Source organism: Macaca mulatta, chromosome 17 (assembly GCF_049350105.2).
Source record: "Macaca mulatta isolate MMU2019108-1 chromosome 17, T2T-MMU8v2.0, whole genome shotgun sequence".
NCBI classification, from domain to species: domain Eukaryota; kingdom Metazoa; phylum Chordata; class Mammalia; order Primates; family Cercopithecidae; genus Macaca; species Macaca mulatta.
In genome coordinates, this window is record NC_133422.1 from 12,483,332 (window position 1) to 12,501,495 (window position 18,164).

The 18,164-nt window shown below is 37.3% G+C and overlaps 1 protein-coding gene across 8 annotated transcripts in view; it reads left to right on the forward strand.

The window, feature by feature from the left end:
• Positions 1–18,164, forward strand: part of PDS5B (PDS5 cohesin associated factor B) — a 189,311-nt gene that overhangs the window by 129,723 nt on the left and 41,424 nt on the right. For all 8 annotated transcript variants that reach the window (XM_015120857.3, XM_015120858.3, XM_015120861.3 and 5 more), the window contains exons 20-21: positions 13,365–13,488; positions 16,438–16,596. In XM_015120857.3, coding sequence (XP_014976343.1) covers positions 13,365–13,488; positions 16,438–16,596 — 283 coding nt within the window. The remainder of the gene's footprint in view (positions 1–13,364; positions 13,489–16,437; positions 16,597–18,164) is intronic.

Genomic DNA, 18,164 nt, shown 5'->3' on the forward strand with positions numbered 1-18,164 from the left:
GTTGAGTGTTGTTTTTAAAAAAATCATAATGAGTTTACACGTATTTGTGTTTCAGTCAGTTATAGTGATCGCATGCTTTGATGCCCAGATTATCCTGTGTAAAATCTTGGAAGCCTCTTCAGGTTAGTCCATGAGTCCTTTGGAACAATCCCAATAATCTCTGTAATTTCTTTGCTATCTTGTATAACAAGATATTCTAGGACCGTCTTGTACTTGTTCTGCCCCAGACCTGGAATTGGCCAATTCTCCGAGGGGCTCTGGTTCCCTTTAATGGGAATGGTATTAAGAAATCACAACACAAGTCCTGTGGGTACTAATTGCTAATGTATAAATCATGACTCTATGATAATTCAGTAGACATAGCTTTTTTGAAAGATGAAATTCATGTTTGTTTATACCGATTCTTCCAATTCAAATTTAGGATTACATGGTTTTTACTGAACTTCAATTTTACATTTGTATCTCTTTTTTCCCCTCATAGCACAGGATAATAACCCTGTAATATTACATAATAACTCAATTGCTTTATCCCATAATATGTCCATAGCAGTCTCATAGTAGCAGTAGCACCACCAATATGATTCCTAAAAGTAGTCGTTTACTTTTTTAGTTAGTTCTCTTTTTTATTTGGTGTGTATCATATTAGAGATCTGCAGTCAAATTCCTGTTTTAAAGCTATTTGGAATAATTATTCTTTGGGTGGTTATGCTATCACATGGATACATACCCTTGTTCATTTGTTTCATTCTTTTTGAAAGGTTGCTCTTTTAAAATTTAATGTATTTTTTAATTATATGAACTGTTAAATGGCTTTAAAAATATCTAAAGGAAGCAAGGTAAATTTCAGAAGTCTAGCATCTGTTCGTCAAACCTCTAACCTATTGCCTTTCTTGCCCATAGATTAAAAAAAAAAAAAAGCCCCCTTCCATGCACATATCTGTCTGCATATGTATATGTACGCACATTTGATAAATGAGTAAGATAAACTATATACACTTTTCTTCACCTTTTTTCTCTTTAATGGCATGGACTGGCAGTTATCCCATTTAAATATAGAGAGGTCCTCGTTTATTATGTGGCTGTATCATAATTTATTTAACCAGTTCATAATTTATGGACATTGGGTTGTTTTCGTTATTACAGTCTTGCAGTGAGTAGCTTTGTATTTGCGCCTTTTGTGTTTTTTGACAGTTGTCTTTGGGAGCAATTCTTAGAAATAGAAGAGTAAATGCATGTACAATTTTGCTAGCTGTTCCTGTGTTCCTATCCATAATGGTTACACCACTTTGCATTCTCACTAGCAGTATATAAGAGTGTCTGCTTCCCTACAGCCTTGCCAATAAACAATGTTGTTATGAAATACATCTCTTCCTAACTCTGGTTATCTTCCTTGTTCTGCAGGCTTTTGTGTCTGAGAATAGTGTAGCCATTTGTACTTTTCTTTGGTCCCAGTGTTTGTAAGGCATATGTTTTCCCTTTTTTTTTTTTTCTTTCCATTTTTAGTCTTCCTGGGACTTAATATTTAAAGTGAGTTTCTTGGCCGGCTGTGGTGGCTCACACTTGTAAATCTCAGTGCTTTGAGAATCTGAGATGGGAGGATCACTTGAGCCCGGGAGTTTCAGGCTGCAGTGAGCTATGATTGTACCACTGCATTCCAGCCTGGGCAATAGAGCAAGACCCTTTAAAAAAAAAAAAGTTTATTTATTTATTTATTTTTAAATAAATGTCCTAGTTGTCTTTCTATTGTTTTTTGTTTCCTTGTTTGCTTTTATTATGGTTGTTTTGAATCCAATTTGACAAACTGTTTCAATGGGAGTGCTTAGAGCATTTACACTTACTGTAATTATTGATATGGTGGGGTTTAAATCTACCATCTTGATAGTTTTCCTCTTTTCTGTGTTCTTTATGTCTGCTTTTCTTGAGATTAGTCAAGTATTATGATTTTATCTTTACTATTGGTTTATCTACATCCAATAGAATTATACTAATGTGTAAAAACTTTATAGCACTATACTTCCATGCCCATTTCCTCCAGTCTTTTAAGTTTTGTTGTCTTATGTTTTGTTTTTATATATGTTATAAATCCCATAAAATGTTTTTGATATTTTTACTCTAGTATATCTTAGATTAATAATGACAAATTTCTTTTACACACATAGTAACCATTTCTGTCACTTTTCATTTGTTGGATGTCTATTCATATTTTCATCTGGTATCATTTTTCTTCTGTAAGAACTCTTTAATTTCTTGTTGTATAGTTCTCTTCATAGTGAATTTTGTAGTGAATTCTGCTTGTAGTGAATTTTTTTGGTCTGAAAAAGTCTTTATTTTTCCCTCATTTTTAAAAGATAATTTTACTTGGAATAGAATTTTAGGTTGACAGTTATTTTCATTTAGTATTTAAAAGATGCCACTCCATTATCTTCTGGAATGAAGATTCTGATGAAAAGTGTTATATCACTCCTTGTTTCTCTGTTTTTTGCACTGCTTTTAAGATTTTCCTATTTTTCACTAATTTTTAACCACATGAATAATAACGTACCTTGAAATGGTTTATCTTTTTTCTGCTTTAGGTTTATTGAGATTCTTGGATCTCTAAGTTTATTTTAATCAGATTGGGAAAAAAATTGGCCATTATTACTTTGAATACTTTTTTTTTTTCCTATTCTCTCCATCTGCCTTCTTGTTTTCTGGGACTCCAGTTACAAGTATTTTTGACTGCTTGATACTGTCTTATAGATCACAGCTGCTGTGTTACTATTTTTTTCTTGCCCTTTTTTCTCTCTCATTTTATTTTGATAGTTTCTATTGCTATGTCTTCAAGTTCACTGTTACTTTTCTTTTGCAGTGTGTAATCTGCTTTTAATTCCATCAGTTTATTTTCCATTTCTATTGTATTTCTTGTATTTAGTAATTCTATTTGTGTTCTTTTTAAATATTTTTATATATATTTATATTTTTTATTTTTCATTTCTAGCGGTGCGTTCCTGGTTTACTCTACCTTCTTGAGTCTGTGTAGCATAGTGTTTTTTTGTAACAGCTGTTTCAATGTCTACCCTAATTCCATCACTTATGGTCGTTTCTGGGTCTATTTCTATTGAGTACTTTTTCTCCTGTTTGTATATTATAAGGGCTTTCTAGTATGACTGGTGGGAATGAGTAATTACCCGCCCTGTTTGTGTTGAGGGAATTTTTTGTTCTACTGTTTTCCATGGTCCTTTTTCTGGTCTCATGTAGTTTTTCCTCCTAACATGAGTGAGGATCATTATCTAACCAAAGACTCAGGGATAGCCTCTGCAGATTAGCAGAGCTCATGCTGCCTTTCCCTTTGTAACTCCTTCCTTTCTGGTATTGTGCTCTAGAAATCAGAGCTTCCTTGGCTTCCCTGAACTCTCATCTTTATCTCCCTCAACCCAGGCTCTATTTGGGTCACTTGTACTACAGCCTGGAAACTACTTAATACTTCCATGCAATAAGCTGGGCAGGTGTAAAACTCTTCTGGTTTGTTTCTCATTTATCAGGGATCACATTTCTCTGCTGCCTGTTCCCTAGTGTCTGAAACCTTTAGCATATTTATCTCTTCTGGGCGTTTAAGGCAGGAGAGTAAATAGTCTTAGTTACACCATTGTAATCTGAAGCGGAAGTCCTCTTGTTACAATTTTTTAAAAAATGTGTGACGGTAAACAGTTTTTCATACATTTTAGGGTAATTTGTATGTCTTTTTAAAAACAGTTAAGCGCCGGGCACGGTGGCTCAAGCCTGTAATCCCAGCACTTTGGGAGGCCGAGGCGGGCGGATCACGAGGTCAGGAGATCGAGACCATCCTGGCTAACACGGTGAAACCCCGTCTCTACTAAAAAATACAAAAAACTAGCCGGGCGCGGTGGCAGGCGCCTGTAGTCCCAACTACTCGGGAGGCTGAGGCAGGAGAATGGCGTGAACCCGGGAGGCGGAGCTTGCAGTGAGCTGAGATCCGGCCACTGCACTCCAGCCTGGGCGGCAGTGCGAGACTCCGTCTCAAAAAAAAAAAAAAAAAAAAAAAAAAAAAAAAAACAGTTAAGCTTTAAGTTCTGAGATACATGTGCAGAACTCGGAGATACATGTGGAGGTTTGTAACATAGGTATACATGTGCCATGATGGTTTGCTGCACCCATCAACCTGTCATCTAGGTTTTAAGCCCCACATGCATTAGATATTTGTCCTAATGCTCTCCCTCCTCTTGCCCCCGACCCCATGGCAGGCCCCAGTGTGTGATGTTCCCTTCCCTATGTCCATGTGTTCTCATTCTTCAACTCCCACTTATGAGTGAGAACATGTGTTGTTTGGTTTTCTGTTCCTGTGTTAGTTTGCTGAGAATGATGGTTTCCAGATTCATCCATGTCCCTGCAAAGGACATGAACTCATTCTTTTTTGTGGTTGCATAGTATTCCATGGTGTATATGTGCCACATTTTCTTTATCCAGTCTTTCAATGATGGGCGTTTGGGTTGATTCCAAGTCTTTGCTATTGTGAATAGTGCTGCAGTAAACATATGTCTTTATAGTAGAATGATTTATAATCCTTTGGGTATATACACAGTAATGGGATTGCTGGGTCAAATTGGTATTTCTAGTTCCAGATCCTTGAGGAATCACCACACTGGCTTCCACAATGGTTGAATTAATTTATGCTCCCACCAACAGTGTAAAAGCGTTCCTATTTCTCCACATCCTCTCCAACAGCATCTGTTGTTTCCTGACTTTTTAATGATCGCAATTCTAACTGATGTGAAATGGTATCTCATTGTGGTTTTGATGTGCATTTCTCTAATGACCAGTGATGGTGGGCTTTTTTTCGTGTTTGTTGGCCACATAAATGTCTTCTTTTAAGAAGTGTCTATTCATATCCTGCACCCACTTTTTGATGGAGTTGTTTGTTTTTTTCTTTGTAAATTTGTTTAATTCCTTGTAGATTCTGGATATTAGCCCTTTGTCAGATGGATAGAGTGCAAAAACTTTCTCCCATTCTGTAGGTTGCTGTTCACTCTGATGATAAGTTTCTTCTGCTGTGCAGAAGCTCTTTAGTTTAATTAGATCCCATATGTCAATTTTGGCTTTTGTTGCCATTGCTTTTGGTGTTTTAGTCATGAAGTCTTTGCCCATGCATGTGACCTGAATGGTTTTACCTAGGTTTTCTTCTAGGGTTGTTATGGTTTTAGGTTTTCCATTTAAGTCTTTAATCCATCTTGAGTTAATTTTTGTGTAAGGTATAAGGAACGAGTCAAGGTTCAGTTTTCTTCATACGGCTAGCCTGTTTTCCCAGCAACCTTTATTAAATAGGGAATCCTTTCCCCATTGCTTGTTTTTGTCAGGTTTGTCAAAGATCAGATGGTTGTAGATGTGTGGTGTTATTTCTGAGGCCTCTGTGCTGTTCTATTGGTCTGTATATCTGTTTTGGTGCCAGTACCATGCTTTTTTGGTTACTGTAGCCTTGTAGTATAGTCTGAAGTCAGGTAGCGTGATGCCTCCAGCTTTGTTCTTTTGGTTTAGGATTGTCTTGGCTATCTGGGCTCTTTTCTGGTTCCATATGAAATTTAAAGTAGTTTTTTCTAGTTTTGTGAAGAAAGTCAATGGTGGCTTGATGGGAATAGCATTGAATCTATAAATTATTTTGGGCAGTATGGCCATTTTCATGATACTGGTTCTTCCTGTTCATGAGCATGGAATGTTCTTCCATTTGTTTGTGTCATCTTTTATTTCCTTGAGCACTGATTTGTTGTTCTCCTTGAAGAGGTCCTTCACGTCCCTTGTGAGTTGTATTCCTAGGTATTTTATTCTCTTTGTAGCAATTGTGAATGGGAGGTCACTCATAATTTGGCTCTCTGTCTTTTATTGGTGTATAGGAATGCTTGTGATTTTTGCACATTGATTTTGTATCCTGAGACTTTGTTGAAGTTGTTTCTCAGCTTAAGGAGTCTTTTGGCTGAGACGATGGGGTTTTCTAAATATACAATCATGTCATCTGCAAAGAGTGACTATTTGACTTCCTATTTTCCTACTTGAATACCCTTTATTTCTTTCTCTTGCCTGACTGCCCTGGCCAGAACTTCCAATATCGTGTTGAATAGGAGTAGTGAGAGAGGGCATCTTTGTCTTGTGCTGGTTTGCAAAGGGAACGCTTCCAACTTTTGCCCACTCAGTATAATATTAAAGAACGTTTTAAGATGGCCGAATAGCAACAGCTCCAGTCTCCAACTCCCAGCGCGAGCGACACAGAAGACTGGTGATTTCTGCATTTTCAACTGAGGTACTGGGTTCATCTCACTGGGGAGTGCCGGACGATCGGTGCTGGTCAGCTGCTGCAGCCCGACCAGCGAGAGCTGAAGCAGAGCGAGGCATTGCCTCACCTGGGAAGCGCAAGGGGGAAGGGAATCCCTTTTCCTAGCCAGGGGAACTGAGACACACAACACCTGGAAAATCGGGTAACTCCCACCCCAATACTGTGCTTTAAGCCAACAGGCACACCAGGAGATCATATCCCACACCTGGCCGGGAGGGTCCCACACCCAGGGAGCCTCCCTCATTGCTAGCACAGCAGTCTGTGATCTACCGGCAAGGCAGCAGCGAGGCTGGGGGAGGGGCGCCCGCCATTGCTGAGGCTTAAGTAGGTAAACAAAGCTGCTGGGAAGCTCGAACTGGGTGGAGCTCACAGCAGCTCAAGGAAACCTGCCTGTCTCTGTAGACTCCACCTCTGGGGACAGAGCAATAACAAACGCAGCCGAAACCTCTGCAGACGCAAACGACTCTGTCTGACAGCTTTGAAGAGAGCAGTGGATCTCCCAACACGGAGGTTGAGATCTGAGAAGGGACAGACTCCCTGCTCAAGTGGGTCCCTGACCCCTGAGTAGCCTAACTGGGAGACATCCCCCACTAGGGGCAGTCTGACACCCCACACCTCACAGGGTGGAGTACACCCCTGAGAGGAAGCTTCCAAAGCAAGAATCAGACAGGTACACTCGCTGTTCAGAAATACTCTATCTTCTGCAGCCTCTGCTGCTGATACCCAGGCAAACAGGGTCTGGAGTGGACCTCAAGCAATCTCCAACAGACCTACAGCTGAGGGTCCTGACTGTTAGAAGGAAAACTATCAAACAGGAAGGACACCTACACCAAAACCCCATCAGTACATCACCATCATCAAAGACCAGAGGCAGATAAAACCACAAAGATGGGGAAAAAGCAGGGCAGAAAAGCTGGAAATTCAAAAAATAAGAGCGCATCTCCCCCGGCAAAGGAGCGCAGCTCATCGCCAGCAACGGATCAAAGCTGGACGGAGAATGACTTTGACGAGATGAGAGAAGAAGGCTTCAGTCCATCAAATTTCTCAGAGCTAAAGGAGGAATTACGTACCCAGCGCAAAGAAACTAAAAATCTTGAAAAAAAAGTGGAAGAATTGATGGCTAGAGTAATTAATGCAGAGAAGGTCATAAACGAAATGAAAGAGATGAAAACCATGACACGAGAAATACGTGACTAATGCACAAGCTTCAGTAACCAACTCGATCAACTGGAAGAAAGAGTATCTGCGATTGAGGATCAAATGAATGAAATGAAGCGAGAAGAGAAACCAAAAGAAAAAAGAAGAAAAAGAAATGAACAAAGCCTGCAAGAAGTATGGGATTATGTAAAAAGACCAAATCTACGTCTGATTGGGGTGCCTGAAAGTGAGGGGGAGAATGGAACGAAGTTGGAAAACACTCTTCAGGATATCATCCAGGAGAACTTCCCCAACCTAGTAGGGCAGGCCAACATTCAAATCCAGGAAATACAGAGAACGCCACAAAGATACTCCTCGAGAAGAGCAACTCCAAGACACATAATTGCCAGATTCACCAAAGTTGAAATGAAGGAAAAAATCTTAAGGGCAGCCAGAGAGAAAGGTCGGGTTACCCACAAAGGGAAGCCCATCAGACTAACAGCAGATCTCTCGGCAGAAACTCTCCAAGCCAGAAGAGAGTGGGGGCCAATATTCAATATTCTTAAAGAAAAGAATTTTCAACCCAGAATTTCATATCCAGCCAAACTAAGTTTCATAAGTGAAGGAGAAATAAAATCCTTTACAGATAAGCAAATGCTTAGAGATTTTGTCACCACTAGGCCTGCCTTACAAGAGACCCTGAAGGAAGCACTAAACATGGAAAGGAACAACCGGTACCAGCCATTGCAAAAACATGCCAAAATGTAAAGACCATCGAGGCTAGGAAGAAACTGCATCAACTAACGAGCAAAATAACCAGTTAATATCATAATGGCAGGATCAAGTTCACACATAACAATCTTAACCTTAAATGTAAATGGACTAAATGCTCCAATTAAAAGACACAGACTGGCAAACTGGATAAAGAGTCAAGACCCATCAGTCTGCTGTATTCAGGAGACCCATCTCACACGCAGAGACATACATAGGCTCAAAATAAAGGGATGGAGGAAGATTTACCAAGCAAATGGAGAACAAAAAAAAGCGGGGGTTGCAATACTAGTCTCTGATAAAACAGACTTTAAACCATCAAAGATCAAAAGAGACAAAGAAGGCCATTACATAATGGTAAAGGGATCAATTCAACAGGAAGAGCTAACTATCCTAAATATATATGCACCCAATACAGGAGCACCCAGATTCATCAAGCAAGTCCTTAGAGACTTACAAAGAGACTTAGACTCCCATACAATAATAATGGGAGACTTCAACACTCCACTGTCAACATTAGACAGATCAACGAGACAGAAAGTTAACAAGGATATCCAGGAATTGAACTCATCTCTGCAGCAAGCAGACCTAATAGACATCTATAGAACTCTCCACCCCAAATCAACAGAATATACATTCTTCTCAGCACCACATCGTACTTACTCCAAAATTGACCACGTAATTGGAAGTAAATCACTCCTCAGCAAATGTACAAGAACAGAAATTATAACAAACTGTCTCTCAGACCACAGTGCAATCAAACTAGAACTCAGGACTAAGAAACTCAATCAAAACCGCTCAACTACATGGAAACTGAACAACCTGCTCCTGAATGACTACTGGGTACATAACGAAATGAAGGCAGAAATAAAGATGTTCTTTGAAACCAATGAGAACGAAGATACAACATACCAGAATCTCTGGGACACATTTAAAGCAGTGTGTAGAGGGAAATTTATAGCACTAAATGCCCACAAGAGAAAGCAGGAAAGATCTAAAATTGACACTCTAACATCGCAATTAAAAGAACTAGAGAAGCAAGAGCAAACACATTCGAAAGCTAGCAGAAGGCAAGAAATAACTAAGATCAGAGCAGAACTGAAGGAGATAGAGACACAAAAAACCCTCCAAAAAATCAATGAATCCAGGAGTTGGTTTTTTGAAAAGATCAACAAAATTGACAGACCACTAGCAAGACTAATAAAGAAGAAAAGAGAGAAGAATCAAATCGACGCAATTAAAAATGATAAAGGAGATATCACCACTGACCCCACAGAAATACAAACTACCATCAGAGAATACTATAAACACCTCTACGCAAATAAACTGGAAAATCTAGAAGAAATGGATAATTTCCTGGACACTTACACTCTTCCAAGACTAAACCAGGAAGAAGTTGAATCCCTGAATAGACCAATAGCAGGCTCTGAAATTGAGGCAATAATTAATAGCCTACCAACCAAAAAAAGTCCAGGACCAGATGGATTCACAGCTGAGTTCTACCAGAGGTACAAGGAGGAGTTGGTACCATTCCTTCTGAAACTATTCCAATCAATAGAAAAAGAGGGAATCCTCCCTAACTCATTTTATGAGGCCAACATCATCCTGATACCAAAGCCTGGCAGAGACACAACAAAAAAAGAGAATTTTAGACCAATATCCCTGATGAACATCGATGCAAAAATCCTCAATAAAATACTGGCAAACCGGATTCAGCAACACATCAAAAAGCTTATCCACCATGATCAAGTGGGCTTCATCCCTGGGATGCAAGGCTGGTTCAACATTCGCAAATCAATAAACATAATCCAGCATATAAACAGAACCAAAGACAAGAACCACATGATTATCTCAATAGATGCAGAAAAGGCTTTTGACAAAATTCAACAGCCCTTCATGCTAAAAACGCTCAATAAATTCGGTATTGATGGAACGTACCTCAAAATAATAAGAGCTATTTATGACAAACCCACAGCCAATATCATACTGAATGGGCAAAAACTGGAAAAATTCCCTTTGAAAACTGGCACAAGACAGGGATGCCCTCTCTCACCACTCCTATTCAACATAGTGTTGGAAGTTCTGGCTAGGGCAATTAGGCAAGAGAAAGAAACCAAGGGTATTCAGTTAGGAAAAGAAGAAGTCAAATTGTCCCTGTTTGCAGATGACATGATTGTATATTTAGAAAACCCCATTGTCTCAGCCCAAAATCTCCTTAAGCTGATAAGCAACTTCAGCAAAGTCTCAGGATACAAAATTAATGTGCAAAAATCACAAGCATTCTTATACACCTGTAACAGACAAACAGAGAGCCAAATCAGGAATGAACTTCCATTCACAATTGCTTCAAAGAGAATCAAATACCTAGGAATCCAACTTACAAGGGATGTAAAGGACCTCTTCAAGGAGAACTACAAACCACTGCTCAGTGAAATAAAAGAGGACACAAACAAATGGAAGAACATTCCATGCTCATGGATAGGAAGAATCAATATCGTGAAAATGGCCATACTGCCCAAGGTAATTTATAGATTCAATGCCATCCCCATCAAGCTACCAATGAGTTTCTTCACAGAATTGGAAAAAACTGCTTTAAAGTTCATATGGAACCAAAAAAGAGCCCGCATCTCCAAGACAATCCTAAGTCAAAAGAACAAAGCTGGAGGCATCACGCTACCTGACTTCAAACTATACTACAAGGCTACAGTAACCCAAACAGCATGGTACTGGTACCAAAACAGAGATATAGACCAATGGAACAGAACAGAGTCCTCAGAAATAATACCACACATCTACAGCCATCTGATCTTTGACAAACCTGAGAGAAACAAGCAATGGGGAAAGGATTCCCTATTTAATAAATGGTGCTGGGAAAATTGGCTAGCCATAAGTAGAAAGCTGAAACTGGATCCTTTCCTTACTCCTTATATGAAAATTAATTCAAGATGGATTAGAGACTTAAATGTTAGACCTAATACCATAAAAATCCTAGAGGAAAACCTAGGTAGTACCATTCAGGACATAGGCATGGGCAAAGACTTCATGTCTAAAACACCAAAAGCAACAGCAGCAAAAGCCAAAATTGACAAATGGGATCTCATTAAACTAAAGAGCTTCTGCACAGCAAAAGAAACTACCATCAGAGTGAACAGGCAACCTACAGAATGGGAGAAAATGTTTGCAATCTACTCATCTGACAAAGGGCTAATATCCAGAACCTACAAGGAACTCAAATTTACAAGAAAAAAACCACCCCATCAAAAAGTGGGCAAAGGATATGAACAGACATTTCTCAAAAGAAGACATTCATATAGCCAACAGACACATGAAAAAATGCTCATCATCACTGGCCATCAGAGAAATGCAAATCAAAACCACAATGAGATACCATCTCACACCAGTTAGAATGGCGATCGTTAAAAAGTCAGGAAACAGCAGATGCTGGAGAGGATGTGAAGAAATAGGAACACTTTTACACTGTTGGTGGGATTGTAAACTAGTTCAACCATTATGGAAAACAGTATGGCGATTCCTCAAGGATCTAGAACTAGATGTACCATACGACCCAGCCATCCCATTACTGGGTATATACCCAAAGGATTATAAATTATGCTGCCATAAAGACACATGCACACGTATGTTTATTGCAGCACTATTCACAATAGCAAAGACTTGGAATCAACCCAAATGTCCATCAGTGACAGATTGGATTAAGAAAATGTGGCATATATACACCATGGAATACTGTGCAGCCATCAAAAAGGATGAGTTTGTGTCCTTTGTAGGGACATGGATGCAGCTGGAAACCATCATTCTTAGCAAACTATCACAAGAACAGAAAACCAAACACCGCATGTTCTCACTCATAGGTGGGAACTGAACAATGAGATCACTTGGACTCAGGAAGGGGAACATCACACACCGGGGCCCATCATGAGGAGGGGGGAGCGGGGAGGGATTGCATTGGGAGTTATACCTGATGTAAATGACGAGTTGATGGGTGCAGCACACCAACATGGCACAAGTATACATATGTAACAAACCTGCACGTTATGCACATGTACCCTACAACTTAAAGTGTAATAATAATAAATAAATTAAAAAAAAAAAGAACGTTTTACCTTTTTCTATCTAGCGTGTTTTTCTGTGTTTTTGTTGGTCTTTTCATTCTCCATTTTTAGGCCTTTACATGTTAGGAATGTATTTCTGTTAATTATACATCACCTTTAGTATCTTTTGTGAGACTCTACTCTTAGTGTGATAAGCACTGGGTTGGTATTAGGCAATGAGGAAGATATGGAAGTTTCTTTTGCCTTGAGATGTTTGTCTAATAGTTTAAGAGCTCCTTTATTCATTTTTCATTTTAAATGTTTGAGTTATAAAATAATACGATGCATGAATGTTCTTCCAGGTGGCTGCATGACTTATTCAGTACCTCCCTCAGAACTCTGCTCACATGTTTCTTTATCAGGGAGATCTTCTGTTTAAAATTGTAATTCTCTTATACCTCCCTCCCTGTTTCCTATTTCTATCCTCCATCTTTAAAAAAAGTTTTCTCTGTAGCAGTTCTCACAGTTTAACATAACATATATTTTGTTAATTTATCTTGTCCCTAAAATGCTAGTAGCATTAGGTTAAATATTGGAGCCTTTTACTAGTCCCTGTCATGTAATATTGCTTAATAAGCATTGTGTAATCAGATTTTCCTTTTTGTGGCTTGCCCTGGCACAAAATGAAAGGTGAATTGGAAGAGGCAGAGACTTGAGAAAGAAGAGACTGTCAGTTTTGTACATGTGTAAGGTGGCAGAAACTTAGTTGGAATGATAGCAGTAAGAATAAAAAGAGAAAGGCCCTTTGGAAGCGACATTAACAGGAGAGTGTGGGTCACCAGCCTTGTTAGTGTTTGCTATTGGTAAATAAAAAGTAAAAAACACCACATTTGTATTTGGATTATGTTTTTAATATAAATATTTATAAAGCAAAATCATAGGCTTTTGAAAGTGAGTTTGAGTAAATCTTGGTGACTTTTTCTGTCCTTGTAAATCATTACTTAAAAATACAAATATTAAAGTATCTAGCAGAAGTCTTGTTGATTTTTCTGGTTTATTGTTTTTCTTTGATTTTTTTTTTTTTATAGAGCCTTGCTTCCTGTTCTACATCACAAATCTAAAAAAGGACCCCCCCGTCAAGCCAAATATGCCATTCATTGTATCCATGCGATATTTTCTAGTAAAGAGACCCAGTTTGCACAGATATTTGAGGTAATGAGAAAAAAATTTTCTTGTTTGTTTCATATGTCATAGTTACAAAACAAATATTGATGATTTAATGGAATGTTCCCATTTGGTGATGCATCATTTTGTAATATATTTTCAGAGTTTGAATCAGTAAAATCAACATTGATAAGTGTTAAAATATGAAAATATCTCAGTATTCAAACTCAGATTCAGAAATCAAGCATTGTATATTTTTGTACATTGGTTTATATGTTTGTATTTGGAGACTTTTTTGTTAACAGGTAATTACATATAAAATCATAGTTACAGATAGTAGGTAACAGGGGATTATTCTCTCAATTTATAGGATGAAAAAATTTGAATTCTGTTTGAGAAACTAGTAAATCAGTACTAATTGTTAATGTAAAGTAAGTTTATACTTTTATAACTGACCTAATTTTGTCAGATATAAAGTGTCTTTGTCAATATATATTTTATATTATTTTACCCACATTTTACCACATTACTTTACCCAGGCATTGCAATTTTATTGCTGCCTATTGTAATTAGGACCTAAGCTAACATTACTATTGCAAATAAAAGCTAAGCAGAAAATTCATAAAATCCTACTTTGTAATTTTAGTTCAAGAGCCTTGAGTAAAGTCAAAACAAGTTAGAAATTATTCTGACGCTCCTTACCATAAGTACTTCGACTTAATATCTTTGTTTTAGAAACTCTTGTGGTACTTTTGTCATATTTTCATGTATTATGTTAAAGACCTGAAGGAGAAAGAAAAGTAGTTTATCTTCCAAACACCATCTTTCCTTTAGATAGCAGAAAGTTTAGTTTTTGTGTATTTGGGGATGGAGATATTTTCTGTAGTCTGTGTTTGTATATGAGAATGGCTTCAATAAATTGATGTTAATTTATAGGAAAGTTTTTTTGTTGTTGTTGTTGTTGGTTGCTCTCCTTTTCCTTTCAATGGTGATGAGAGAAACACTGATAGAAGCTGAATTTCAGAGTAGTTTTGTTTTCATTTTGATATTGTATCTGCTGTTTTATCTTTACAAGAACCTCTATAGTCCTATTACTATGTAACGTGGTTGGCTGGCTTCCTGAAAAAAGGTTTGAGAGAAATATCTGGCATTTTTGAGGTTCCACTAATCTAGGGCCTGGCCATTAATTTTGCTTTTTAGACATGGTTTTGTTATGGAAAATTATCAAACTTATAGTAAGCTAATTGAAAAAACTATACTGTGATATTTTTGTTGATAATATGGACAATAGGCTTGCAAGATGTGCAATGGAAGTACCGAGGGAAGTCTTGAATAGCAAGAAGTAGACTCCTTTAAATGTATTTTTTGACTAAATGAAGCCTCATATTGCCCTAAGTTTTTGGGAAAGAACAGTTTTGTATTGCCTTTCAAGCCTACAATTCTTAGTGTTCTGTGTGGGAGAATAGAGCACCAGTTTTTCATTAAAATGTGGCATTAAAATGTCTAATAGAAAATATATTCACCTGCTTCAAAATCAGAAGAATGCAAAAAAGAATATACAGTGAAAAGTTCCCCCACCCATGTATCCCCAGCCGCTTAGTTTCCTTTCCCAGAGGCAGAGCCATTGTTACTAGTTTCTAAATGTACTTTTCCAGATATATTTTACTCATATACAAGTAAGGGCATATAAAGATGCACATGCACACACATATTTTGTTTCCCCTTTCTCTCTTTATGCCAATGGCATATTTTAGTCACCCTTCTGATTTCAAAAACTAGAACACACACACACACACACGTTGTTTGTTTTGTTTTCTTTTTTTTTTTTTTTTCCTGAGGTAGCGTTTTGCTCTGTCATCCAGGCTGGAGTACAGTGGCGTGATCTCTGCTCACTTTAACCTCCACCTTTCTTGTTCAAGCGATTTTCCTGCCTCAGCCTCCTGAGTAGCTGGGACTACAGGCATATGCCCCAAGCCTGGCTAATTTTTGTATTTTTAGTGGAGACGGGGTTCCACCATGTTGGAACTCCTGTGGAACATCTGACCTCAGGTGATCCACCTGCCTTGGCCCCCCAAAGTGCTGGGATTACAGGTGTGAGTCACTGCGCCCAGCCTTAACAATAGTTTATTTCTGGTATCATTTTATATGAGTATTTGAAGAGCTTCTTCATTCTTTTGTCATGGTAAAATGCATATTAATGGTTGGGTTTCCTATCAGAAAAGCAAAAATCATTTTATTTGTTACGGTATTTAATATTTGATGCTATAATGAAGACCCCCAAATTCAAGTGACTAGATGTAGTAAAAGCTTATTTCTTGCTTCTGAAAAGCCCAGTGGGTGTATGAATGACCCTCTCTAATCAGTGGCTTAGGGACACAGACTCATTCTGATTAGTGACTTCTCTTTAAATCCCACTGGATCCTTGGCATCAAGCCAGCCAGTGAGTACAGCCTGTGAAGACACACTACTCATACCTACCTCAGTGCATATGTGGCATACTTCATTTTACTCCCACTCCCTTGACCAGAACTCATTCATATATCCTTACCAACTGCACAGGAAGCTACTAGTGGAGTCATCCCTATGCCCAGGAAATTGAAGTGGATATTGGTGAACCCTAGCAGTCTCTAACAGTTTCATGTATATGGTCATAAACTATATGCTATGAAGTGCATGTTGAAATGTTTCTTTACCCTACCTCTAAACTGAATTGGGCAAAACTGAAAATGTTTGAACCTGATGCCTTCTGGACATAGATAACCTATAGAAGTCTAAATGTAATCTTGAGTTAATACTTATACTGTGTATATTTATTGAAATTTTTGTAGTTTTTATAATTTTTATAATTTGAATTACAAAATAAATTTTTGTAATTTGAATTACAAAATAAATTACAAAATTTGTAATTTACAATTTTGTAATTTGAAAATGAAATATGTAAACAGTTTATTTGCATATGTGTAGAGTTGAAATATATTTTCCTGTCCTCATTTTCAGCCTCTGCATAAGAGCCTAGATCCAAGCAACCTGGAACATCTCATAACACCATTGGTTACTATTGGTCATATTGCTCTCCTTGCACCTGATCAATTTGCTGCTCCTTTGAAATCTTTGGTAGCTACTTTCATTGTGAAGGATCTTCTCATGAATGATCGGGTAATTTATATTTTTTAGATTCATGTTCTTTGTAATGTTAACTTTTGGAATTTTATTCAACAAGGAAAGAAGTGAAATGATATCAATAATACTTCCATTTAACTGCCTTGATTTTAGGTTTTCCTATTTAACAAAAATAAGCCTTGTCTCCATTATAAGCGAAACCACATTGAAACATCTTTTTAGTTGAGAATAGGTTTATGACCTCAAATACATTCCTTGATAAATATAAAATATAACCTGATGCTATCTATTTCAAGGGTTTAATTTTTGACAGGACATCTATTTTTAAAAATATGCAGATTGGTAAACCAGCTCATAGTATGGTTGTCATGATTATAGTTGTTCCTTTTTCTATATTAAGTTCTTTTCCCTACATTGGGAGAGAATGAAAAAACATTGGGAGAGGAAATAATGGTTTTGTTAGTCTTCAGTTATTTTGTATCTGCTGTGACAGCACTGTACTAGGTTCTCTGGAGAATTAAAAGAAACATGAGATAAAGTTTCTACTCCCAAAAGTAAACATAATGTAAGTAGTGATATTTGGGTTAATCTGCCACCTGATTTTTTATTTTCAGTTTGTCTGTCAGTTGTGTTCATTTTTCTCTTTTCTTATTTTTGATTAAATATTTTTATTTCATTTTACCAGTCTGTTTTGCACTTTACTATTATTTTAGTAGTTTTCCTAAAAATTACAACATGGACTTTTGACTTATTAAAGGCCAATGTCAACTGGTCTGCTTTGAACTTTCAGTATAGCACAAGGAACCTCAAAATACTTTAATCCCCTTTATTCCTTGGTGCTTTTTGGTGCTCTTGTTCACACAGTTCTATTACAGCTGTTATTTTATGCAGTTAATATTTATTTAGATTTGCTAACATATTTTCTCCTTTTGTTTTTCATTCCTTTCTATGTAATGATTTTCTTTCTATCTAAAGAACGACTTTAGTACTTTTTTTTTAGTTTGGATTTCCATTAATGAATTTTGTCAGTTTTTGTTTGTCTGGAAAAATCTTTATTTTACCTTAGTTTTTTAAAGGATGCTTTCTTTGGGTTAAGAATTCTAGACTGGCATATTTTCCCCCATCAATGATTTGAATATATTATTCTATTTTCCATTTTCTTTTTTCTTGAGGTTTATTGACAGTCTTGTTCCTCTGAAGGTCTTCTGTCTTTTTGCTGAGAATGAATGTGTCTTTTCTATTTTCCATTGGTTTCCAGTTTTACTATGATGTGTCTGGGTATACTTTCCTTTATGGTTATTGTACTTGGGGCTTATAGCTCTTCTTGTATGTATAGCTTAAAGTGTTTTACAAATTTTAAATAATTTTCAGGCATTATCTTTACATATATGATTTCTGTTTCATATTCTCTTTCTTACTGCAGTTCTGTTAACACACTTTAAACGTACATTTTTTTTTTGCTGTGGTCTAGCTGTCTGACACACTTTTTCTGTACTTTTCTACCAGCCTCCTCATGCTTCAGTTTTTGTTTTTTTCTGACCTGTCTTTGAGTTCACTCTCTTCAATTTTGTCTAATCGTATAAAGCTTATGCATTGAATTCTTA